The 27,844-nt window shown below is 43.2% G+C and overlaps 1 protein-coding gene across 18 annotated transcripts in view; it reads right to left on the bottom strand.

Moving 5' to 3' along the window:
• Window positions 1-2,138: 2,138 nt before the first annotated feature.
• Window positions 2,139-27,844, bottom strand: part of MTMR3 (myotubularin related protein 3) — a 248,542-nt gene continuing 222,836 nt past the window's right edge. For 8 of the 18 annotated variants that reach the window (XM_033956412.1, XM_033956413.1, XM_033956430.1 and 5 more), the window contains 4 exons: window positions 17,735-17,845; window positions 12,574-12,662; window positions 11,730-11,756; window positions 2,139-4,382 (listed from right to left, as the gene is read on the bottom strand). In XM_033956412.1, coding sequence (XP_033812303.1) covers window positions 4,211-4,382; window positions 11,730-11,756; window positions 12,574-12,662; window positions 17,735-17,845 — 399 coding nt within the window. In that variant the 3' untranslated portion in view covers window positions 2,139-4,210. Of the gene's footprint in view, window positions 4,383-11,729; window positions 11,757-11,776; window positions 11,929-12,573; window positions 12,663-17,734; window positions 17,846-27,844 lie in introns of those variants that run through there. The other 10 variants (XM_033956421.1, XM_033956425.1, XM_033956415.1 and 7 more) reach the window with 7 other exon arrangements.

The raw sequence follows: 27,844 nt of genomic DNA on the forward strand, positions 1-27,844 counted from the left end.
CTTTATAAAAGCTACAAGGTGGTGCCATGCCATTAAATACTGTGGTTAACTGTACATATAACATTTAGCTTTGAAGAGAGGACCATGCCCTTGGCCTACAAGTAGTATGATCTAATAAAGATTTATTTATTAGCTGCCTGTATGAAGAGATTTATCTAAGGCTTCACCAACAACCTGTAATTAAAGCTATCAGCTAGACTAGACTAGCTAAGTGAACATTAGTTTGGGGTTTGGTTCAAAGGAGAATTTTTCTTGCCATTCAAAAATATAGTATCTTAATAGAAATAAACTCTCTTTCTAGTCATACTGAAGGCCATGTATGCGTTTTTTTTTTTTTGACAGACAAGCCAGGACACTTAAGCAGGACTGTGGAGTTGGAGATGAGGAGTCAGAGACAATTTTGGATATAATGGAACCTTGGTTTACGAGCACAATTCGTTCCAGAAGCATGCTCATAAACCAAAATACTCGTATATCGAAGCGAGTTTCCCCATAGGAAATAACGGAAACTCGCTTTGAACAAGAAGAACTGATGCCAGTACTTGATCGACTTACAGTGTGTCCCGTATATGGCGATTCGTTGTAGGATGGGATAGGGAGGGCATCAACGGGAACTCCAGTAACTTGGAACATGAGAACATTGCTGGGCAAACTTTACTTATCCCACAAATGATGAGCTGGTTAGATAGGCTGGAATGAGCTTTGACGGCAACTCCAGTAATGTAGTTGGAACCTAAGGACAGTACCAGGTGGATTTTACAGTCTATGGCCCAGAAATATCAAAGAAAAAAAGACAATTTAATCATGAATTTATAAGGCATGTAACTAATGGGCAGACTGGATGGACCATTCAGGTCTTATCTGCTGTCATTTATTATGTTAATGAGTGGTGTGCCAAAGTTTTTAATAGTTTATAAATTTTAAGCATGTAAAAGAGGAAAAAACCCATTCTGAACTAAATTCTCCCTGCAAGGCTCTGCACCCAACCCCACACTCCTTGCCAGGCTCTGCACCCTGTCCACCTCCCCTCTGGTGGTCGGCCGGAACAGGGCACAGGAATAATGGAACAAAACATCTACTAAGCAACCATATGTAGACTGAAATATAAAATGTAAAATAAGATATATAAAAGTATCAAAGCACAAGACAACAGATAAGTTAAAAAACAGAGTAGAGGCCCAGCCAACCAGAAGTGAAAAAATGGGCTGTCCCAGGCAGTAAGTAAATTAACAGAGCATGCTGAACCCATCAGAATTCCAGGAAACACAGAGCATGAACACAGAAGCAAACACAGGATCAAAGACCTGGAGCAATAAAGCAAAATACTGCAGCATGGTGCCCAAAGCAAATGAAGAACTACACGAGACCCAGCAATATACAAACTGGAAAATGTGACAAAAAACCCCAAAAACACAAAAGGGGAAAAAGAAAAGAGTGAGGAGCCTGCAATTCAGAAGAAACAAGCAAAAAGGTGATGTGCAATACCTGACGCAGAAATGTTGCAGCTCACGCTGGAGGAGGTTAAAAAAAAAAAAAACAACCCGGCAATGTACAACAGAATATAAAAAAAAGGACATGCTGAAACCAGGGGAAAAAAAGAATCTCCTTAGAAACTAATGCGGCACACTCGGAAAAAGGCTCTCCAGGAGAGAGTCTGCTTAAGAAAGGAAGTGAAAGTAAAAACGTGACGACACTACTAGTAAAGGGGGGAACAGCACGCTGCGTGTTGGGTGTAAAGGAGGCAGCTGATAACACTAAAGAAAAAAACAAATATGCACGTGAATAAGAAAGGCAGGAAAATGATTAAGCAATGCACAATTGAACAGAACGAAGATTAAAGGACAGTCGGACCGGGGGAGAGGGAGGTTGGGTATTCGGTCCAAAAGACGCACCCTTATTTTCATCCACTCTCTTCTGGGGGAAAAAGTACGTCTTATGGAGCGAAAAATACGATAGATCCTCAAACACATTTCCGGTGCAGTCGTTTACTTCAGTTTCAAGCCACTGAGTTTATATAATAGAGGTAGTGCAATGCATTGAACCTGAAGCCAGACTTAGCAGGCACTGTGAAGACTCTTCTAGAGTAATTCTAACAAAATACCTTAGACTTTTACCAAAAAGAAAATGTCTGCAAACACTACCATGCAAAACTGTAACTTTATTACATTTTTATTTATATATTTAACAATGCTAAAGTATTTACTTCTTGCTTTGACAAAAAATGAAAAATATAGGAGCACTTTCCTCTTCTTCAGGAAAGGATTATATATATATACACAGCTACAGAGAAGGGATCACCTCTCCTGTACAAAGAAACTTAGTTCAAAAAAGTGCTTCAACGACCAAGAGGAAAAGCCTAGGAGCAACTAGCAATGCTTTCATCATACATAAGAAAGCCCTACGGCCCCCCGCTCAGCACCTAGCAGACCATCCGAGATGAGCATTTCCCACGGTTCATTTTTGACCACACAGCACTTCTCTTCCAGGGACAATTTTATCCAGAAAGCAACTATTTTAAGATTAGTTGATGTGTGCAATAGGCATTTAATCCCACACTCATTTTCATCTTTACTAGATCAATACAAATTGCTTTTGTGGTCTTAAAAATGTGCTCTTGCAGAACATTAACACTGTAAAGTAAGTTCTCCTAGGATCCGCCCCATCACCAACCCAGAAGCAGAATGTTACACATGTCCACAGACAAAAAAGTCAAAACTACTGCTATCGTTTTCAAGAATGGCAGACTTGCATATCTCCTGCCAGTTACCTTCCTAATAATGGGTTTTACTAAACTCTGGTACAGGTTTCTACTGTGGGCCCGTGAGCTAAATGCTCCAATGCTCATAGAATTCCTATGAGCGTCGGAGCATTTAACTCGCTGGACCGTGGTAGAAACCTCTACCGCCATTTAGTAAAAAGAGCCCTAAATGATTGGGGATATGCTGTGACTAAGGCTTAGAAAAAGATGAATAATTGCAGAGGTAGAAATACTGGAGTATTAATTCAATCTCTTGAAGGCAGATCAGAGAGGGGAGAGGGACCTCAAAGTCTAAGCAACATTACGACGAGGGACATTATTTAGGCCAGTTCATATTAAAGTATCCACCCCATTACTGTCATAAAAGTAATAGTTTTGTGACATCAATGGATCCCAATGAGATACTTTAAGTAAAAGACTGCTAGAAAACTGTGTAAGGTACAAGAGCCATGAAAGTGAAGCAAACCACATCAGACACCTGTTGGTATACAGAGTACATGCCAAGTTGCAGTAGGGCAACAAAAATACTTTGCAACTTTTATCGCTTTTTGGTATTTAAGTGCTAAAAAACAATTCATCTAAACAATCTTAGGCTTGTAACTTCCCTCACAACTAAACAGAAGCAGGATATACATGTCATTTTAAATTAAATTAAAATTAAATTAACTACTGATTAGAAGGTGATTATTTGTGTTTGCCAAATCCAAGTGTGGCAGAATCCCTCTCCTGCCATTCAGAGAGTTAAGAATTAGAGAGATAAAGGACAAGAACTAAAGTTGTTTCCCCAATCCTTTCGCCCCCTCCCCAAAGTTAGCATCTCTAGTCAGGCTATGCATTGTACTCTACCTCTGCAAATAAAACTGGACATAAACCAATTGGAAAAATTTTTTAAAAAAATACAAAGTCCAGTGGTTGTAAGTTTATCAATGCAAACCTGAATCTGCATTTCACTTACTGCATGTGCTGCAATGGGGAAGCAAAGCTCTTAAGCATCAGAATCAGGCTCTGTATTCCAAGGAGATGGGGAGGGGGGATAATTATGTTCTTTCTGATAAAAAAAATAATAATAAAATCAACCACCAGGTGGACAGTGTCCTGGCTAACAATCACAGGAATCCATTCTGCTACACATCCTTTTCCTTCATTTGCCCTGAAACTTATGTAACACCTGTTTGTTTAGAAGTAGGGCAGCTAACAGCAGGAAGGGCATTTCATTATTCATCCCATTCTCCCTTTCTGTCTTCACCATTTCTCAAAGACAAAAAAGGAAGCTAGGAGGAAAAGACCACCACTATCATCATCAAACTGTAGTACTCTTGAAAGTACTGTTCCTCCGAGTTGACATTTACAGAAGGCCCAAGTGCTTCACTTTCTTTCCTAGGCATCACAGTTCCTAGCCCTCAGAGAATGTGCATATAAAATCCTGGTTCCCTCCCCTGGTGGGCTGGAGCTTCAGTTTGAAGTGGCAGAGATAGGTTTATCGAGTTCAAGCTCAAGGCTGGAGCTACCAGGCTGCAGGCTGCCATAGCATGACTTGCAAACTCGACTGGGCTCAAATAGCTGTTGGCTGGGGACCGGCACCTTCTGGTTACAGCAGCTGGAGCAAAACACGTTTCCACAGTTCCTTTTACCATAAAGAAACAGAAAAGATGGAAAAAAAGAAAATACCACATAATTAAAACTATTCTCAATTGGAAATTTTTCTCTTCACATGCATTGTGTCAGGTTAATAAAAACTATTGTTGTAAAAAGTTACAAAAGCAAATGCTTTGGCCACTTCCTCATCCCCACTCCTTCAAATAAAAGCAACATTATTTACAAAATCAATAAGATTTTCCAGTGAAGCCAACTGCAGCAGTTTCATCTCATGGCATCATGCATGTATACTAAAACAGGCAAAGAATGACAAGAGGCCGGTTCCATGTGTGATCCACGCTTGGGAAGGGCAGTGCAGAGACTCTGACATGCAGCCACACAGTCCATGCCACAGAGAACACAAACACACAATCCTGGAGCAGGTCTGGATGCAGAGGCACACAGACTGGCAAGTATCAAGAACTTGTGACAAAGATTAATGAGTGGGAGAATTTAATCGCTCTCCATGTCACTCTCGCTATCCAAACTAACTGAGCAGGAAAAAATAATGGTTATAAATTTGCTGCAAAAATGCAGCAAAGCGAATGTTAAAACATTTTTCTTTGCTAAGTATTCAGGATGTTTCGGCTTGGTATGACTCACTACAGTAACCAGCAATGAGGATATACAGAAAAGTGCTAAGCCTTAAAAGCACTCTGCTCATGATAGTGTAAATCTATACACTACTGTCTAGCTAGACTTGTCTGGAAACAGTGTAAAGAGCTCTCAAATCAAATTACAGGCTTAGGATAAAGAGAAAATATGTTGGAATACTAAAGTTTTACTATCCCACTGAATCTTGGAAGACATCCAAATATGGGAAAACATCTCTTGAATGGCTCACTTCAACCCAACTTATTGCACATACTTTTCCAAACCATTAAGTTTAGATCAGAGATTTAAAATTTCTCCAAGAATTACTCTCCAGGGATGAAACACACTTACCATAAATTCTCTCTCCTCCCCAATCATTTGAGAGGCTCAAGTGAAAGGGAAAGTACATTTCTTCCTTTGAGTGCAAACACACCCATACCCCAGGGCAACACTTACTCTCCTCATTGAGGGAGCAATCTCCTCCTCTTTTGTGCTTTTGACGTATTAAATCATACTCATTTGTTATCTATTTTTGATAGAATTGGAATTACAGGTTGAGTCTATAATTGGCTGAAAGGCTTTCTGTCCAACTGATATTATCAGGTTAAAATGACCACAAATTTTTCATCTAGTTGGAGTAATCCTTGTAGAGTGCTCCTAGATTTACCATCACTGGTAGTATTTAATTTCTTTCTAAGCTCCTTAGGATTATATTTGAGAAGTATGGCTTCATAGTCTATATATATGCCAATGATATTTCTATTTTAGTTCCTTTAACTAATCTAACAGGATTGTTGAGAGGTCAACAGGGAATGCAGTAAGTTGAATCCTGGATGTATAAACACAATTTGAAATTGAACCCTGATAAACAAAATGTATATTTTGGTCATAACCTATGTGATCTTCTCACATCTATTCATGTTAATCAAATGGTATACAAACAGGAATCATCTATTAAGATATTGGGGTTTTATTTAGATTCGCTGGATCAAATAGATCATTCTCAGGAAACTTAGAAGAATTAAAAAAATGTTATTTAACTCAGTTTAAAATTTTGGTGCAATCAATAATTACGTAAAATTAATTACTGTAATATTGCTTATTTAGGGTGACCATTGAATATTAACAAGGCTTTACAGACAGTTCAGAACACAGCTCTGAATCTGATTTGTTCAAGAAATCAGATGATATACTGCCTTATTTTTTTACAATCACATTTGCTACCTGCTGAAGCAAGAATACTTTTACATTTTATTGTTTTCTTTATAAAGTTTTATTTGGATTAGTCCCAAACTGTTTTCATAAAGAGAAGATTATGTTTCAAGGAAAGTAACAAAATTTTTTTTTCTAGTTATCCTTCACCTAAGGGTGAAAAGAGATTAAAACCTTTTGAACAATTACAATACTATCCTATCAGGTAGCTAAACTAAATAATGAGTAAAAGATTAGGTTCTTACCTTGCTAATCCTTCTTTTAGAAGACATGGGATTCCGTACGTTAGCTGTTGCTTCCCACTAATTGCAAATCTATAGAAGTGCATCCCTTTAAATCTCTGAACTCCTCCCCTTCTGAAGTAGAACTCCACTAAAACAGCAGAAAAAGAGAAGGAGGGGCAGGGGGAGTTTCCCTGGCAAACCATAATAAACAGGTAAATTTAACACTGAACAATTATGTATATGAATAGCTAGTAACCAACCTGTTAGGTGCAACCAGTAGGGACTATAAAACCCCTCCAAAGGAGAAAGGGAATATGGGCCCCCATGTTCCTGTAAACAATGTCTCTGCTTAATCTTAGAAACAGGAGAAGAGATCTTGAGGCCACTGGCAATGTCTGAGGCAGATGTCAGGTGAATCAAAATCTGTAGAGTGGGCTGTACGGAATCCCATATCTTCTAAAAGAAAGAATATTAGCAAGGTAAGAAACTAATCTTTCATTCTTTAACGAAGACATAGGATTCCTTATGAGGGAGGGACAGACGAGCCTGCCTGCAGAGGACCCAAAAGCAGTATTCTCTCGAGCCGCTGACAAATGTTTGAGGCAGAAAACAGGTCCCATATCTTCTAAAAGAAAGAAGATTAGCAAGGTCCAGGGGAGCTGCATCTGCAAAGAATAGTATTACGGAGACCACCTAGACAGAAGAGAATACTGGAGTGAGTGAATACAAGTCCTCACTAAGGCAACAATTTCCAGGGAAGCCGCCATCGAACCCCAGCACCTAAAGGTAATGGCAGGCCATTGGACTCTGAAAGGCCAGGATCTCTAAGATCTGCTTCCTGAGTGTCTGTTTACGTGGCTCGGGGGGGGGAACACTTCCCTTTGTCTTGTCAATGCAGACTTCCAGATATTCCAAGCACTGAGTCAGCTGAAGATGACTCAGAAGATGACTCTGGAAGAGGGTTACTACCTGATACACCGCGTGATTGCCTTCCCATTGTGAGAGGGCTCTAATCAGCCAACCGTCCAGGTAAGGATACATCTGGACACCCATCTTGTATAGGTAGGCTGCTACAACCACAGCACCTTTGAAAAGGTGTGGGGAGTCACGGCTAAACCGAAAGGGAGCGCCACAAACTGGAAATGTCACTGTAGAACATGAAATCTTAGATATTTCCTGTGATCCGGAAAGATGGTAATGTGAATATATGCCTCCATTAAATCCAGAAAGGCAAGGAATTCTCCTGGAGCCACTGCCGCTATAACATAGCGGATCGGTGACTGGATAATTGCGCGCCGGCAATTCGGCGGAAGACAGAAGCGCGCGAGGGAAAAAATAATTTTTAAAGAGCTCCGACTGTGGGTTTGGGGTGGCAACCCCCCCACTTTATTGGTTAGTGTTTGCACTGCCGTTGCGGGGGGGGGTGTGTGTGGAGGATGAAAACCCCCCCCCCATTATAGAGAAAATGGAACTTTTCCCATAAAAAAATCAGAAAAAGTTCCGTTTCCGCTAAAATGGAGGTTTCCAACCCCCCGAACCCCCCTCCAACAGCAGCGCGAACACTAGCCAATAAAGTGGGGGAGTTGCCACCCCAAACCCCCCGTCTGAGCTCTTTAAAAATTACTTTTTCCCCCGCGCGCTTCTGTCTTGCGCCAAATTATCGACGTTGGATTGTCAGCGCGCTGATGTCTTGCGCTCCACTGTGTATGAACCGAGCGGACCACCTCCATGGAAAGCGGAGTATCTTTAGGACCTCATTTTCTAAATTTAAATCCAGAATGGGCCTCCAATCTTCTGTGCCTTTCTTGGTTACTATGAAGTATAAAGAGTATCTGCCTCAGCCCGATTTTTTTTTTTTTGTTTTCCAATTCTTTATTCCTTTTTAATCATTCAACAAGTGATTCTTCAGGAACTGGTTCTATGGCATGAATGTCCAAGAGTCATGTCATCATACTATCAGTCAGACTAGCCTTCTCCAGCGTCCAGCTGGGGAGTCGAACAGATCTGGAGGAGGCTGAGAAAACTATCTTATGCCCCCCTCTCGAATAATGTACAGAACCCAAAGGTCGGACAAAATTTGTTCCCATTCCCTCCAGAAAGCCAACAGCTGCCCACCGATATAAGGAGGGGCAGCCATCATCATGGAATCATTGCTGCTTGGAGGCAGGTCGCTGGCACCTGTAACTGCTAGATCTCTGTCTGGACTCCTAAAAGGGCCTAGAATAACCAGAGGAAAATTGATGGGATCTACCATAGGCAAGAAAACTGCCTCTGCTTCCCCCAGTAAAACAGCTCCTGTTGTCCAGGAGGGATTTGGGGCAGCAACCTGCTACACTGGCCTTGAGTTCATCCAGTCCTTTGCCAAAGGGTAATCTTCTGAGAGTGGCCTTGGAGGCAGAGTCACCTGCCCATTTCCTGGCCCAGAGCATAAGACGAGCAGAAACAGGGTAAACCAAAACCTTACTTAGATCTCTGATGATGTCAAAGAGCATCAGCCACATATTCCATGCCCTCCTTAAACATGGGATAGGCATCCCCAATCTCCGAGGAGCTGAACTGCAATCTGGTATGACAGGCCTGTATTATGAAGGAGGCATCCACTGCAGCTTTGATACCAAAGCCAGTGCTTCAAACTGTCTTAAGGATCACGTCCACCTTACGGTCCTATGCATCCTTAAGCATCACTCTGCCCTCACTAGAAAGAGAGGTGCGCTTAGTCACTTGTGCTATTGCAAAATCCACTTTCAGGTGACAAAAATGCTGTTGAAGTCTGGAGCCTTAAGAAAGAGCCTAGACAGTCTTGGCCACCTTCAGAGAGACTTCAGGTGACTCCCACTGGTCATTTACTATGGAAGTGATGTCCAGATAAACAGGAAAAAAGGGCGTCTGTGTATTAGTTCTGTTCATAACAGAGAACTGCGAGGAAGAGGGCTGCCAGGACTCAAGCTTCAATGCAGAGAATGTGAGAAATGATATATGAAATGGAAGCTGATTTGAAAAGATGTCGCACTGAGGGATCACCGTGATCCACAGCCACTCTAGCCACCTGACTTCTAGACCCTGAAAAGGATCCCTAATCATCCACAGACAGAGAAACAATGAGATAAGGGCATGGAAAGAGTCTTCCAATTATCCAAATGGTCACTGACACTGGAAGCTAGTGTGTTATAAGACAGAGACACCTGCTTGAGAGAAGGATTCCCCCCCTGAGGTGGAGCTGGCATGCCCGTAGGCAGCGCAGCACTTCCTGGACCTGCTAAATAAGCTTTCTATAAAAAGACCAACAGTCAGAAAAGCCTTGCACTAGAGCCCCGAGGACCCCTGTAAAATCCCAGACTGGGGAATCAGACTCTCCTTCACCACCACACCCTTCTTCACCACCCACACACCTTCAGGGCCCCTCAGCAATCTCTTCATCACAGACCATGCTTTCCAGGCTTTTTGGGGTTCTAATCCCCTAGAGCTCCTGCGCCCCATGGGACATGGAACATAGCTGATACATCTGCACAAAAAAATACATAGGAATTAGGGTTAGTCTGACCTGGGGCATCCATTACAGATGATCCCTAGGCAAAATGAGGGGTTTTGAGGCAGAAAATAGAAAAAAAATATTTTGGGGGGGATTGAGGGAGGGGGAATTGCTAAAAATCCAAGATGGCCACCACCAGAAAATTTGTGCCAAATACGGTCCATTGAAACCAAACAAAAAAAATTTTAAAACTAGCAATTTAGGGAGTTTGGAGGTGGGGGAACCTAACCTTAACCCCAGAAACCCTCAAAACTGGATTTTTACCCCCCCCTTAATTTTACCCATAGGGAATAATGGGCGTACTCACTGTGACTTCTGGTACCTGTCAGTTTAAATCAGTCTACCTGCAGTGAAAGAATTTCTGCCTCATAGATAGTTCAGCACAAGTCCATCAATGGAGATCTTCTGGCCATGGACTCCCATTCCCAAAGTCCTTGCAACATGCCGGGGAGGGGAGAGAAACTTCACAGCCAGCTGCCCGATACCCAGAAGATTGTTACACAGGGGTCCTACAGCCTGCGCTCAGGCCTCTGATTAAATCAGCAGACGAGCAGCTCCCAGGGGAACAGAACCTGAGCTCCTGAAGAAACCCAAAACAAGTTGGCTCCACAGTTACTCAATGAGATTGGCCTGGGAGCAGCAGTGCACCCACATGAGATTGCATCCTTTCCCCAGTAGAGTAAACCCAAGAAGGAGACCTCTGAGCACTGAAGCCACGCAGGAAAACATTTGAAGACAGATAGCAAAAACATCCAAAAAGAACAAAAAGAAGCAGAGCAGAACACACCTTCTAAGGTTGCTTGCAGGAAAAATAAACTGAAGAGGGAGCTGTTCTCCACTGCAAAAGGGGAGTAGTTCGGAGATTTAAAGTGAAACCCTTCTGCAGGTTTGCAATTAGTGGGAAGCAACAGCTAATGTGCGGAATCCCATGTCTTTGCTAAAAAAGTTAATTGAATTTTCTTTGTCATACCAGATGTTTTATAGGAATATTAAAACTTACCTGTTTAAAGAAATTTGTTCTATTACACTGCTATATAAATTTATAGCTAGTGAGGATAATTTTTCCCCCCTAGATTTTATAATTCCTGGATTTGTTCAAGTTTTTTAGACTTATGAACCACTCTAAAATGTAAGGTATGAGCGGATTAGAAATATTATTATTATTATTATTATTAATGTAAGCAAACCAATCTCATGCATAATCACGGGGGATATTCTGAGAAGTCAATGACATCAAATACAATCAAGAAATGTGAAGGGGACAAGAGCCTTACAAGCTTTTGATTCTTAGCAGATCTTCCCATGAGATTTAACGGCTAGGATGGTACACCATTTTCAAAGGAAATAGGAGTGCTTTAAATCAGACCCATGTAAGTACTAGGTTTATTGCTTTTTGTCGCCAATAAATTGTATTGTCCCTGTTGGACTGACTAAACACTGCTGGAACTCTTTCTAGACTCCTTTCATCATAGAGAGAGCTGAAGAGAGCAAGGAAAGGCAACACCATAATGAATCACCTTCTGCTGCCCAGGAAGGCAGGACCTATCTGGTGGCACTATTCTGAAAGCAACAGTATTGTCAGTTCTTCAAATTCCCATTTCCCAGATGACCATTCTCAAAAGTTTCATCCCGATACCCTAGCTTGGCTTACTCTAGACCTCACAGACTGCCCTGAACGGTCTTTCCTTGCCTATGTCCCCAAAATACAGGAAGCCATAGTTAGTTTGGAATAGTAAGAGAAGCAACAGCTAACTGACAGACCATTATAAATGCTCACCAGGTTTCATCAGCATGCTCGCTGTCCCTGCAAGGAGGGAAGAAACAGCTCAAAGACGGAATTGTTTCACAAGAAAACGTCTAAGGAGGAAGGATTGTGCTCAAGGGGAAATACTGCACAACTACAAACAGATGGGAGGAGAGGACATCAGTAAAGCTAATCTGCTGCTGCATTTATCATGGTTTTATAACTTATTCACCTATGAGAGAAAGGAAAAGCATAAGACATATTGAAAAAGATCCCTACAGACTGAAGGTGAGTTAATTTTTTAATGCTGGCAGTCATGCACTACAAACAAGGCTGACATTTGTCATCAAGAGGCTCAGTAAGTTGTGTCCTGCTCAGCTGAGTCAAAAAATAGATTCGATGAGCTTGCTCTGAACAGCATTGAGAAAGGAAGATAATAGAAGATTATTAAAAATAACTGCACTCCTCCTTTGCACAGGCTCAAAGAGCCCCTGTATACACAGGTATAATGAAGTCAGTTACAAAAGTGATCTACAGCTTCCCCTGAACTGCTAATTATCAACACATGGGCTAGGTATTGGAGACATAGAACACAAACAGAACAAATTATTGGAACCTGAATAGCACACCATACAAGAAACAAGGGAGCAATTCAACCATGTTTGCCAAAACCTCCACAGTTCAAAAGGCATGTGGACATTTCAACCTGCCTAAGTTAATTATCTGTAAAAGTAAATAAATAAAATCCTTGAAAGAGGAAGGAACCAAGAAAATAAAATAGGCCATGCTAGATGGCTTTCATATGCCACATATCCTGATGCTGATACAGTATGCATTCAAGTCTCCCTTCTCTTCCCAATGCATTCCCCAGCCTCACCTGCAGTGATGCTTCCGGCTAGCCAACCAAAACTTGCTATCACAGCCATAACAGTTTGCAGCTAGGTGATCAGGAAGCCATCGTGTTACCTGCAAAACACATAAAATATTAGCAGGCAGCAACAGGAGGCAAGGCAAAATGCCTAACAGAGCAGAATAAGAGACAAAGTTGAAGAAAGCACAGACTTAAAGACAAGAGACAACCATTATCTAGTTAAGTATCATACACTCTATGATGAGATGCCCACCAACCTACAGAAATCCTGTTTTGTGTGCAATACAATGAAAGAATAACTCTGCATCTTCCTAATGTGTTCCCTGCTGCCTGGAATAAGCAATGTTCTCTCAAACTTGCTATTCTCTGTCACTAGGCTTTGTTGCAATCACTCAGCAGAAACCTAAGGACAACGGAGAACTGATTCACAAAATATGGAATAAATACTGCAGAACAGATAGCAAAGTTGCTTACCTGTAACAAGTGTTCTCCGTAGACAGCAGGGGAATGCAGCCACACTTGTTGGTGAAGTCTGACTAAGCCTGTGTGTCAGTGCTCTCCCCTAGCTATAGTAAAGCTTTTGGCTTACTGAGCATGTGCACCTACACCTGGAGCCCCTCCCCCCATCCTGTCAGTTTTGTCTCTAGCAATATAACAAGTCGAGATGAGGGGACGGTGGGCAGGCAAGTGTGGCTGCATTCCCCTGCTGTCTACGGAGATCACCTGTTACAGGTAAGCAATTTTGCTTTCTCCGGAGACAAACAGGTGATATCCAGGCACACTTGTTGGCGAGTCCCATGTTGAAAAAGCAGACGGGCAGTGGATATAATCACGATGCAAATAAATTACATAAGACTGATTGTCCATAATGAACGTCTTGTGCTAAGCTTTGGTCTAAACAATAGTGCTTGCAAAAGTATACACTGAAGACCAGGTTGTTGCTCTGCAGATATCTTGAATAGGGATTACAGCTCGAAGTTTATGTGCCCAATTGAACTAGGGGGCTGTATATGAGCTCTTGTGTAACAAAAGTGGATGCAGCATGTAATCCATGATAATATAGCTCTTTTATTTGCTGGTTGACCACAGGTAGCTGGATTGTAGGAAATGAATGATTTGCGGAATTGAGAAGTCTCCTTTAAGTAAAAAAAGAAGTGCTCTTCTGCAATCTGCTGCAGAGGAGTGAAGAGGTGGAAAGAATGACAGCAAAGTGATGATTTGATTAAGGTGGAAATCCAAAACCACCCTAGGAAGAAATTTAGGATGAGTCTGTAATTGCACTTTATTTGGAAAAAATTGTAAATAAGGATAGATAATACATGACTAAAGTTTGAAGCTCACCAACTCTCCTAGCTGATACGAGCGCTGTAAGAAAGGTTTTCCAGGAAAGAAAGATGAGAGATGCAGATCCCAGCGGCTCAAAAGGGTCTTTCATCAATTGTTCAAAGACTAAATTGAGGTCCCAGGATGGAGGAGGGTCTCTCAGTGAAAGTCTAAGCTTGGTAAGACCTCTCAAAGCGAGAAATGAGAAGGTGCTGTGAAACTGGTTTACCATGCACCAATGAGTGGTATGCTGAAATGGCTGACAAATGAAATATTGCAGTTTGTCTTTAGGCCAGAGTCTGACAAGTGTAGAAGATACGTGAAGATATAATCCAGTAGGCAATGAAGAGGATCTTGACTTTACACATGTGCCCATAGTGAAAAATGCTTCCATTTAGCCTAAAATTTTCTAGTGGAAGGTCATCTCGCTACAAGCAGAACTGACTTTACTGATTGAGAGAAGGGAAGGCTGTGAACTCTCAATTTCCAAGCCGTTAGACTGATACTGCAGAGATTGGGATGCAGTAGTTGGCTGTTCTGTTGCGAGAAAAGGATTCTCTGTTAATGGAATTGGAGGAGCATCCAGAAAATCCAGAAGCAGTGGATACCATATCTGTCTGGGCCACTGGAGTGCAATGAGTATGAGTTGCACCTTGTGTGCAGTAACTTTCTGAAGAACCCTGGAAATGAGAGGAAATGGTGGGAAAGCATAGAGAAGATTGCGTCTCCATGGAAACGAAAACACATCTCTTGTTATTGCTCATGGAGCTGGACGTAGGGAGCAAAACAGGTTGCATTGATCTGAGAAGCAAAGATATTCACCTGGGGAGTCCCCCATTGTTGGAAAATGTGGTGTAGAACAGTAGGACTTAGGGTCCACTTGTGAGGATCGAGTTTCCTGCTGAGGGAGTCTGCCAGGACATTGTGTTCCCCTGGAATATAGACTGCATGAAGGTTCACTTGAAGAGAAAGAACATAGTTCCATAGACTGTAAGCTTCCATGAAGAGTCAAAGGGATCCAGAGCCCCCCTGCTTGTTTATATAAAACATAGCCACTTTATTATCCATTTGAATGAGCATGTTTCCTTTGGAAAGCCACAGACGAAAGGCCTGAAGAGCATAATAAATTACTTGAAGTTCTAAGTGATTGATAGGCAAGGTCTTTTCTTTTGTTGACCACTGATCCTGAGTTTTGAGGCTGTTGATGTGCGCCCATCCCCACCCCCCCCCAGCCCTGGTTGGAAGCATCGGTTATTATGGTACATATTGGAGGTAGAAGTTGGAATGGACATCCTTTTTGCAGGAAGGTAGAATGAATCCACCACAGAATAGCCATGTGGCCTAAAAGACTTAAGTGCAGGAGTGGAGATACAGAGGACTGCTTATGGTCTCTCTAGGACAGGGGTGTGAAAGTCCCTCCTCGAGGGCCACAATCCAGTCGGGTTTTCAGGATTTCCCCAATGAATTTGCATGAGACCTATTAGCATACCATGAAAGCAGTGCATGCAGATAGATTTCTTGCATATTCATTGTGAAAATCCTGAAAACCCAACTGGATTGCGGCCCTCGAGGAGGGACTTTGACACCCCTGCTCTAGGATGTTATTTTGGTCAATAAGAAGACTGATCATGCCATGTTGGCTCTAGTATAAGGCATGAACTGTCGCCTAGGACAATATTGTTGAAAGAATTGTTGATAGTAAGCTCTAGGATAAGAAAACACAGAGGCAGAGCGACAAAACTGCTGGGAATGATCCACAGGATGCACTAAGAGTTCCCAACTGGAAGAGGAATCCTCTTTAAGCTGCGAGACTGTCGCTTGTACCTTTTCTCCAAACAAGCTGACTCCTAAACAAGGAGCATCTGCCACCCTGTCATGGAGGTCATCTCTGAGGTCTGATGCTCTAAGCCATGCTGTGCATTGGGTAGCTATGGTCACTGCTGCAGTTCTAGTCATCGTATCATAGGCATCATAGTTGGGTTTTAAAGTAGACTCCTGAAGTACTACATGAAGATTTGGAATCACCTCAAGAGAAGCAGTGTCAAATTGTTGAAGGATTGAATGTTGAAAATGAAGGATTTGAAGCTGATGAGCCATAATCCTAGAAGAAAGCATAGAGCCCCTATATACCTTGTAGCCAGTGGAATCCAGGAGACGAAAATCTTTTCCTGGGGGAGCATTAGCAGGAAATTTTGATGCTTTTGATTTCTTAATAGCTGACTCCGAGACCATGGAATGGTGAGGGAGTTAAGGCAGGTTTTGACCAGGTGCCTCTTTCACCTTGTATTTTAATTCAAATCTCTTAGAAGCTGTGGAGAATGATTGGGGTTTTGTCAGTGAGACAGTTGTAGGTTTTTGTATATCTGATGTACTGGCAATGAAATAATTTCCTTTGATGGAGTGTTACAGGACTGAAGGCTAGCTTGAAAATCCTTACTGTCTGTGGGCACAGCGGCCCGATGAAGTTTCAGAAGAGTAGAAACCTTTTGTAAGAACTTAGGATAAGAAAACTCTGTTGGGACTGGCTGCAAAAGAGGTAAAGAAAGCTGGTCAAGGTTTGATACAAGGACATCATCATGATCTGACCAATCTTTAGGAGAATCTGCCTGCGCTGGGGATGAACAGATGGGAGTGCAGGGACCCCAATCCATGCTCTGAGGAATACCAACAGAGCATGTTAAAACAAGAGTGTATGAAGAAAGTCGTTCCACATAAGCAGAGCACTGCTGTGCATTGAGGAGAGGAATAGCAGGAGCAGGAAAAGGCTGAAGTAAAGCAGCAGTATCCTGCATAAACTTTTGTAAAAGACTGAAAAAATTAGAAAGTGATTGAATAGACTCAGAACCCTGAAAAGGAGGCTCTGGAGCTAAAACAGGCAGAGCAAGACATTTAGATGGTAACTGGTCATGGGCCAAAGGAGCTGGAGAGGCAACCCGTTTAGGTCTTAGCATGCATTTGTGCCGATTTTGACATGGTTTTCAAAGTTGTAGCCAAATCTTTCAGCATGGAACTGGGAGAGGACCTGTAAGGCCAAAATAGCCACAAGGAGCCTTCCCAGAAACATCCACTGTTAACAGCGGCATCCCCGTCTTTCTGTGAGGGACGTGCCGCTAAAGATGCCGCTGGTAGAGAGGGAGTATCACTCCTCTGGATAGGCTTCTTTTTATGTCCTGCTGCAACTGCCAGTTTTTCCTTCTCTGCCAGGATGATGGCGCTGAGTTTCCCTCCCCCTGCAGTATTGAGACAGGGCCCTGGGGGGAGGGAGCAAGTGGCGAATTTGGCAGCCTCAACGCCTTCATTACAGTTCCGGCACAAAGTTGAGACTGTGGCACAAAGGGAGTTCATGGCGCCAGTCTTGAAGGAAAAAAAGATGTTTTTGCGGTCTCAAAGCCTGCAGTATTTAGGTGGTTTTTTTTAAACCACATATATTGTACGTTGATTTTTTTCCTTCTGTGAGAGGCTTTCTTTACTCTTTTTCTCTTTTTTAATGGAAAGAACTAATGCCCTTAATGGCTAGAAAGCCTTTTGACTTTCATTCTTTTTCCTGAGGAGATAAGAGGGGAGAGCTGTGACTGTACAAGAGTGGTTGAAGAAAAACCCGACAGGATGAGGGGAGTGGCACCAGGTGTAGGGTATCCTGTACATGCTCAGTAAGCCAAAAGCTTACTATAGCTAGGGGAGAGCACCGACATACAGGCTCAGTCAGAGGACTTCACCAACAAGTGTGCCTGCATATCCCCTGCTTGTCTCCAGAGTAAAGCCCTAACAGAAGAGAGGGGGGATATACAATTAAAACAAAAAATGACTAGTATGCAGCAGAACAGAACTGGGAGTTAGTCTGTACCTCTGTATCCTGTTTATCCACTTGCTCCCAGCTGGCTTCAGAGAAAATCTCTGTGCTGCAGCGAGACAAGCAGTTCGGATCCAAGTTGCTTTCCGAGTCAGGGATTGAAGTCTGTTGGCAAACAAATAAAGGTGAAGGGTGTCTTTCCAAACCACCCATCACACAAGAAACAGGATGCTGCTCATTTGGGGGCAGGGGTAAGATTTTATTAATCACCCCTTCAAAAAGAATAGGTAGAATTTCATCTGTCTGAGGAGAAGAGAGACCACCACTCTTCTCTAAAGAAGAGACTCCACAGAGATACACAGTAGGGCTCCACCATAGCTTAAAGGTGGAAATGGACGGACTACTCCTGGGAGAGCTGAAACATGCCACTCACCACCCTACTTGGGGTTTCAGATGTTAAAAAAAAAAAAAAGAATGAACTTTAATATAATAAAGGTCAGAGGTACAGGAAGTGCAAAATGTATTTAATTAGTTTTATAACCTGCCCTCCTCAGGAGCCCAAAATGGGTTACAATGGTTGAGACAGAAATGAAATGTGACAGCCAACAGAAAATCATTAAGCTCTTTCCTTTGCCATTCTGATTTTATATTTTGAGGGAATATTGAAATAAAACAATAATGGGAGATATCTGCCCATTCCTATCAAGCTAGCTCTACAATCCTTTCCTCTGCTTCAGAGATCCTCAGGGCTTGTCCCCAAGCAGACCTCTCCACCACCTCCACTGGGAGGTCATTCCATGCATTCATCACCCTTTCTGTAAAGAAAGGGTTTATTAGATAGCTCCTGAGCCTATCCTCTTTCAATTGAAAGGAAGCTTTGGGATGAGGGTAATAAGAGGAAGGTGAAAGAGGCCCAATGCTTCCATCTCCTCTCTCCCACCTTTCTTCAAAAGAATATATAGTGAGATTTGAACAACCTTTAGAAAGGAAGAGTGGGTTACAAGTTCTAATACCTGCACATCCCATGTAGCTGTTGCACTGATGCAAAACACATACGCGATACTAACTATATGCATAGACTCAGGAAAAAATGGTTGAAAATAGTGTGGCCACATAAGGTGCACACCAACTCAAAACCCATGGTGATATATATTATGACAGAGAAAAACAATAAAGCAAAGTTGCATGCCTGTAATGGATGTTCCCCAAGGATGGCAGAATCCTACAGCTACACAGATGGTAATGTTATCACATGATGGTACCAGTTGGGATGGTTCCCAAAGCATAATAATGAATGACTTTCCTTGTACAGGAGATCCCACACTACTGGTATTAGCCATCTTTTGGCAAATCATCATTATGCTATTCATTCTCTCCCTTGCATTGTCCTCGTCTGTATTTTGTCTTTTGTTAAAACTTACTGTGTGTTCACTACCTTGATACAGATGTGATAAGTGCAGTTGATTATTTGGGCATATTACTTGACTCTTTTGTGTTAGAAGACATTCACATTTTGGAAGAATTATTGGCAATTCTGCTGCCATAGAAGCTAAAAAGGGAAACCAAATTTGTAAGTGCCAACAGGGAACTATAAACATCATGCAAGCTGTGTTGTCCCTTAGACTTCTGAAGTGTCCTTGGCTTTCAATTTTTGTTTTTAAATTAATTTTTTGTATTTTGATTGTAACAAAAGACATTAGGTACGGTGTAAATTGTGTCATCCTTCATAGGTAAGTTTCATTATTTTTTTCAATCAGTCTTTTTCCAATGGCATCACATTCAGTATTTTCTCAACAACATTCCCCATCAACTAAGGAGGAGAAAGAGAAAGAAGCCAGAGCCAACCTAGCTTCTCTACTGCCCTTTAAAGGGCTCTGGGCTCCAGAGTTTCAACTTAAATCGTCAGCACAGTGAGGAGAAGGGAGACCAGCTGTCCCCCTCACTGCACCGAGACTTCCATCTTCTTCAAAGTCTTTTCTTCAGTGGGAAGCCCTGCCCCCTTCTTCCCCAGAGCCAACCTAGCTTCTCTACAGCCCTTTAAAGGGACCGATATCATGCCGGAACCCCTCCACAAAAAAACCCAGCCAACCAACACATCGAGCCCTATCACTGCTATCACACTTATACTCCCCATAATGGCTTTCCACATCCCTGTTATCACAGGCCAGGGCCGCTATGGAGAACTGACAAACCACTATCACACGAGACAAATACCTACCAAAACTCCCAACCTCATAAAAATTCTGACAAATACAGAACCACCAAAAGCAAATGCCATCGCAGCAGCCTTAATAAATGCCAAATCTGTAAATGGAAAGACCTCATCCTATTAGATGCTATAACAGACAACAGATGGGACCTCCTATTAGTGACTGAAACATGGCTGAAGGACAACGACAGGGCCATCCTAGGTGCTCTATGCCCTCAGGGCTACCAAGCACTGGCATGTTCCCGCCCCAATAAAAAAGGGAATGGGGTGGCAGCCATCACAAAATCCAAGCTGAACCCACGACATATAAACTTTATTTCACTAGAAGGCCTGGATGGTCTCATTCTCTCAATAGGCCATGACAGTAAAACCATATTCATATTAATCTACAGAGCCCCCTCCTCCCCAATGTCGGTGCTCAAACAACTAACTATGATAAGCAACCTTTCAGTCAACTACAAACAAATTGTCATCCTAGGAGACTAACTTCGCAGAATACCCAGAGATCACCGGTGCACCAAGAAAATTCACAAAGACACTGTCTAGCCTCGGTTTCATCCAACAAGTCCACTCCCCCCACTCACTCCTCCGGGAACACTCTAGACCTGATCTTCATTTGAAAAGGCCTGCTACTCAACAACAAACCAACCCCGCTGACTAACTTTCAGGTCCCCCAGACTGATCACCACATAACCTCATTCAACATACACACTAAAACCAAAAGGCCTGCAGAAAACACTGCATCACACAAAACAACCACATTCGACCCAAAGTCGGTCAACCGTCACGCTTTATCCATTGGCATCTCCTCACCTGACCTAAACACAGGCCCTACGACCAATTCGCTAGAGGAAAAGGGACAGGTATGGCACTCTGGCATAAAGTCACTCTACGAAAAATTAGCTAAAGCCAAAGAATCAAAACTAACACAACATAGAAATTGACGGCAGATAAGGGCCATGGCCCATCCAGTCTGCCCACCCTAATGACCCTCCCCTGCCTTTACTTTGTGAATAGATCCCACGTGTCGATCCCATTTGGCCTTAAAATCAGGCACGCTGCTGGCCTCAATCACCTGAAGTGGAAGACTATTCCAGCGATCAACCACCCTTTCAGTGAAAAAGAATTTCCTGGTGTCACCACGCAGTTTCCTGCCTCTGATTTTCCACGGATGTCCTCTTGTTGCCGTGGGACCCTTGAAAAAGAAGATATCCTCCTCTGCATCGATGCGGCCCGTGAGATACTTGAACGTCTCGATCATGTCTCCCCTCTCTCTGTGCTCCTCGAGCGAGTATAGCTGTAATTTATCTAACCGTTCTTCGTACGGGAGATCCTTCAGTCCCGAGACCATCCGGGTGGCCATTCTCTGGACCGACTCCAGCCTCAGCACATCCTTACGGTAATGCGGCCTCCAGAATTGCACACAGTATTCCAGGTGGGGTCTCACCATGGATCTATACAGAGGCATAATGACTTCAGGCTTACGGCTGACGAAACCCCTGCGTATGCAACCTATGATTTGTCTTGCCTTGGAAGAAGCTTGCTCGACTTGATTGGCAGCCTTCATGTCCTCACTGACGATCACCCCTAAGTCCCGTTCTGCTATCGTTCTTGTTGGGATCTCGCCATTAAGGGTATAAGTCCTGCATGGATTTTGGGTACCCAGGTGCATAACTTTGCATTTTTTGGCATTGAAGCTGAGCTGCCATGTCTTAGACCAGGTCTCCAGTAAGAGTAGATCTTGCATCATATTGTCGGGCATTGAATTTTTTTCTATTGTACTTTTGCCCACTACATTGCTTAGTTTGGCGTCATCAGCAAATAATGTTATCTTACCTCGGAGCCCTTCTGCCAAGTCCCTTATAAAGATATTGAATAGTATCGGGCCTAAGACAGAGCCCTGGGGCACCCCGCTGATCACCTCCGCCATTGCAGAGGGGGTGCCGTTCACCATCACCCTTTGAACCCTACCTCCAAGCCAGTTCCCAACCCACTTCGTCAATGTGTCGCCCAATTCTATGGAACTCATCTTGTTTAGCAACCTGCGATGAGGTACGCTATCGAATGCCTTGCTAAAGTCCAGGTATACGATGTCCAGGGACTCTCCAACATCTAACTTCCCCGTCACCCAGTCAAAGAAGCTGATCAGGTTGGATTGGCAGGATCTCCCCTTAGTAAATCCATGTTGACGGGGATCCCGTAGGTTCTCTTCATTCAGGATCGTATCTAATTGGTGTTTGATAAGAGTTTCCATTAGTTTGCTCACTATTGATGTGAGACTCACTGGTCTGTAGTTTGCCGCTTCTGTCTTGGAGCCTTTCTTGTGGAGTGGAATGACGTTAGCCTTCTTCCAGTCCAAAGGGACGCTACCTGAACTAAGGGAGAGGTTGAAGAGTGCTGACAGCGGCTCCGCCAAGACATCACTTAACTCCCTGAGCACCCTGGGGTGCAGGTTGTCCGGTCCCATTGCCTTGTAAACCTTGAGCTTTGACAGCTCCACGTAGACACTGTTGGGTGTGAATTTGAAATCGCTAAATGGGTCTACTGAGTCAGCCCTTGTCTGTAGCAGAGGTCCATGCCCCGGCGCTTCTCGGATGAAGACAGAGCAGAAGTATTCATTTAACAGTTGAGCTTTTTCTGAGTCCTTTTCCACATAGTCTCCGTCTGGTTTCCTTAGACGTACTATGCCCCCTGAGTTTTTACTTCTGTCACTGATATACCTGAAGAATGATTTATCTCCCTTCTTGATGTTCTTTGCTAGAGATTCCTCCATGTTGAATTTAGCCTCCCTGATTGCTGTTTTGACGGCTTTTGACTTGGTCAGGTATTCTGCTCTGGAGTCCTGTTCCCTTGATTGTTTGTAAGAGATGAATGCTTTTTTCTTTTCTTTGATGAGGTCTGAGATCTCCGCAGTGAACCACTGTGGTTTATTGTTTCTATGGCGTTTACTTACCAGCTTAACATAACGGTTCGTCGCTTCCTGTATGGTGGCTTTCAAAGTCGACCACATTTCTTCCACACTAACGGTTTCTGCTTGGCTTTGTAGCATCTGGTGAACAAAGTCACCCATCTCTTGGAAGTTTGTGTCCTTGAATTTGAGGACCTTGGTTAGTGTTGCAGATTTAGTGAAGCCTTTCCCAAGATTGAACCATATCATGTTGTGGTCGCTGGAGGCCAATGTGTCTCCCACCGAGACTTCTGTGACACTTTCACCATTGGTAAGTAACAGGTCCAGTATTGTCTGATCCCTTGTTGGTTCCAACACCAGTTGCCTGAGATGTGCTCCCTTCAAGGAGTTTAATAGCCTCCTGCTGCTGCCGGAAGCTGCGGTAAGTGTGACCCAATCCACATCAGGCATGTTGAAGTCACCTAACAATACCGTGTCCCCACGCAAGGTGATATTCTCTATATCTCCAATCAATTCCATATCCAGGTCATCCTGTTGTCTTGGGGGTCTGTAAATAACGCCAAGATACAGGCATTTGTCCTTCCCTCTGGCCAAATTAACCCAAAGGGATTCCCCAGTGTTTTGGACATCTGTGATTCTTGTGACATTAATGTCATCCTTTGTATATAATGCTACACCTCCTCCCAATCTGCCTTCCCTGTCCCGGCGAAGCAGGTTGTAACCTGGTATGACCATGTCCCATCCGTGGGAGTCTGTGAGCCAGGTCTCAGATATTGCCGCCACATCCAGGTCGGCATTCCTTATTTCTGTTTCCAGATCCAGTATCTTGTTTCCCAAGCAATGTGCATTAACGTACATAGCTTTCCATGTTATGTTTTTATTATGTCTTAGTGGGGATATTCCTGTTTGAGTTACTCGGATGCTTTTAGCATTATTCGCATACTTTGTATTCTCCCTAGACCCAGAGCTATATCTTGTACCTGACCCGGACTCCCCAGACCCAGAGCTACAATGTGTACCTATCCCAAATACGGAAATGTGTGTATTCTCAACACCCTGCTTCACAGAAAACTTGAGAACACGAAAACGGAGAATCAGAAAAGCTGAAAAAACCTGGTGCAAAACACACAGCGCTGAAAATAAAGCTATCTGGAAAACCCTCTTGAAAGAATACAAACTAGTGACACTCGAAACAAAAAAAGCACACTTCACAAACCTAATATCCATGGTCCCAAGCAGATCAAAGGCCACCTTCTCACTGTCCAAAAACTTGTTTTCTTCCTCCCAAGGATCACACCACAACCAAAAAACAAGCTTAGACAGTGAATCCCTCTGAAACTTCTTCCACGACAAGATATCCAAGATACGAGAAACCCTAGACCAAGAAGCCAAAGCCCAGATGAGCCTGCCAAACATCCCAAAAACTATGCAACACAACAACCCATGCAAGTCAAACTCTAAATGGCTTCAAACCAGTATCCATTGATAATAATAATAATAATAATAACAGCTTATATACCGCAATACCGTGAAGTTCTATGCGGTTTACAAAGATTAAGCAAAGGTACAAATTGATTGACTTTAAGAGGGGAGGAAGAAAGAGGGTTAATAGGACAGGAAACCCATTTTTGAGGAGAGAGTGATCAATAGAACAAATTAATCACTATAGAGGGGAGAGAGAAGAGAGGATCAGTTGTCTAGATAATTTAGGAACAGGTGTGTTTTCAGACGTTTCCTAAATTCCTCATAAGTAGTGGGTGAAAGCAATTGTTCTAGGTCTTGATGACCTTAAAGGCACAATAGTCTCCCTACACCCCACAACATCAATCTTGGACCCGTGCCCATCCACCACACTGCTAGCTACAATGACTCATTCTTGAACTCCATTTTACCTCTAATTAACGAGCCCCTATAATCAAGCATAATACCTCAGAGCTGGTAAGCTGTAGTAAGACCACTCCTGAAAAAACTTACTATGGATCCGGACAATCCAAGCAGCTATAGACCAGTCTCAAACATCCCCATTTGTCTCAAAAGTACTAGAAAAGATAGTACTCGTACTACTGCGAGACTTCATGGAAACAAACATCTTCATCTCCAATTTTCAATCCAGATTCAGGAAGTACCACAGCACAAAAACGTTGCTTCTATACATTGTAGATGACAGCTAGAAAATATTTGACGAGGGTAAAGACGCATTGTTGGTTCTATTAGACCTGAGTGCCGCCTTCGATACTATTGATCACTCACTTCATCTATTCAGACTACACTCCATTGGAATCCGTGATGTCGCACTGGCATGGTTCTCCTCCTTAAAAGAAAGATTTCAGAAAGTACTACTAGGACCCTCCTTATCATAACCAAAACCTCTCTGCTACGGAGTACCCCAAGGTGCATTGCTATCCCCACTCCTCTTCAACCTGTACGTCAAACCAGTACTTGACATTGCAGAAAAATATCAAATCAAATTCAACTCTTATGCAGACGACATAAAGCTCTACCTCCCCGTAGGTCAACATCAAGACACACAAATCAAAAAATTTCATTGCTGCCTAACTGAAATAAAGAACTGGATGACTGTAAACTACAGCTCAACGCATCAAAAACTGAACTTCTCTGGATACACAAGGATTCCTGCACATACCCCTGCCCATCCCTCTCCTGGGGAAATGACACCCTTACAGCCAAAGACAACATCCGCAGCCTGGGAGTGATTCTTGACTCAAACCTGTCGCTCTCAGATCATGTAACAAAATTAGTGTCTTCATGTTTCTATTACCTACGCCAGCTAAAGTGCATCCATGCTTACTTTTCAGAGAACGATTTTGCCCAGCTATATGCGTTTGTGTTATCCCGCTTAGATTATTGCAACACGCTACTAGTAGGCTTACCCGCAAAAACCGTCTCCAAGGCGTGAAAATCGTTGCAAACCGACTCCTGAAAAACCTGAGCTTCCGTGACCACGACACCCCTGCACTAAGATCCATGCACTGGCTGCCTATCTGAAAATGATGCGCCTTTAAAGCTCTGGTTCAAGACATTCCACAAAATGACACCAAGCTACATAGCATCAAAACTACAAATTTATGTCCCCAAACATCACTGAGATACCAAGCAGAAAAACGGCTAGCCATTCCATCCGGACACTCACTCACATCTGAAACAGCCCGGAAATGCTCTTATTCCCATTTCATACCCAGATTATGGCACATCATCCCCCATCTGTCAGATCTTTTAACAGTCTATGGAACTTCAGGAAGGCCTTGAAAACCTTCCTCTTTACAAACCCAGCTCCTTAGCATACATCTGCATCCCTGACTGACCCTTACGACAGTCCATCGGATCAAAAATCCACCATACTTCAATGACGCACAAACCTACAAAACTATTTTCCCTTATGTTAGGCTATGTCCATACGGAAAATGATGTACAGTCAAACCTCGGTTTGTGAGTAACGCGGTTTGTGAGTGTTTTACAAGACGAGCAAAACATTTTCGCAAATCATGACTCACAAACCGAGCATTGACTCGATTTGCGAGTCCCCCCTCCCACAAACCGCCATCGCCCCCCCCCCCCCCACTAACCGGCATCGCCCCCCTCGAGAATGCCTGCCTGCCCAAACTGAAGTCTTACCCCCATCTGGCAGCAGCACGCAGCACCAACCCACAGGAGATGCCGGTGCCCGAGGATCGTGCTGCTTGCCGGACTGGGCCTTGAGCATCTGTGCATACTCAAGGCCTTCTGGCTCTCGTTCTCTCCGAGAATCTCTGATAGAGGTGGGAGCCAGAAGGTCTTGAGCCATTGCACTTAAAGTTTTGAAATAAAGTTGCACACCTGGACCTTGGTTTGTCTTTTTCTGTCTGAAGTTGTGGAGATCTGCTTCCCTGTTTTGTATGATATAACTTGACATTACTTTGGCAAGGAGGCACATAAAAAAACTTACGAGATTCTATAAGCTATGTATGCCAACTGGTATCCCTGCCCACTGGAATATCCCCTAGCAGTTACATGCCATACCAATGATGTGTGCCTTCACAGAATGGTGCTTAGTGCACATGGCAGTAGCATTTAAAGCAGTTACTTACCGTAACAGGTGTTATCCAGGGACAGCAGGCAGCTATTCTCACATATGGGCGACGTCACCGACAGAGCCCGGATGCAGAAGCCTCGCAAGCAGACTTGCTTGAAGAAATGAAGTTTCGAGTCAGCCGCACCGCGCATGTGCGAGTGCCTTCCCGCCCAGCACAGGGTGCGTCTCCTCAGTTCAGATAGCTAGCAGAGAAGCCAACCAGGGGAGGTGGGTGGGTTGTGAGAATAGCTGCCTGCTGTCCTTGGATAACACCTGTTACGGTAAGTAACTGTGCTTTATCCCAGGACAAGCAGGCAGCCTATTCTCACATATGGGTGACCTCCAAGCTACAAGATATATTCACCCGAAGTGGTTCAAAACACACTATACAAAAATAATAACAAATACCACTTCCAGAGAGAGTACATCCAAAATATATTCTCTTATAATTCTAGCTACTCAGGAAAAGGCCTAAGAATAGGAGCCTATGCGCAGTCCTATCACAGACTGAAACTTCAGCATAGCTGCTCCTTGCTCCAATCATTGGCCAAAAAACCTGAGGATTTATTCAGTTCACTTTAGATATTTTTTAATAAATATATATAATTTTTTAAAAACTTTTTAAAAATTATTTATAAACTCATGGGTACATCTCTCTAATAGTTTGACCTCCAAGCTAACCAGAATGGGATGGTGGGAGCGTTGCAGACAATAGTGAGAAGTGAAAACATGAACCGAGGACCAAGTAGCAGTTTTGCAAATTTCCTCAATAGGTGTAGATCTGAGGAAAGCTACTGGAGCTGCCATTGCTCTGACTTTATGGGCTATGACTCTACTCTGTAGTTGCAAATCCAGCCTGGGCACAGCAGAAGGAGAAACAAGCAGCCATCCAGTTGGTGATGGTACACTTAGAGATTGGATGTCCCAACTTGTTTGGATCGAAGGAGACAAAAAGTTGAGGAGCAGTTCTGTGGGGTT

The sequence above is a fragment of the Geotrypetes seraphini genome, chromosome 8 (genome assembly GCF_902459505.1).
Source record: "Geotrypetes seraphini chromosome 8, aGeoSer1.1, whole genome shotgun sequence".
In the NCBI taxonomy this organism is placed as follows: Eukaryota; Metazoa; Chordata; class Amphibia; order Gymnophiona; family Dermophiidae; genus Geotrypetes; species Geotrypetes seraphini.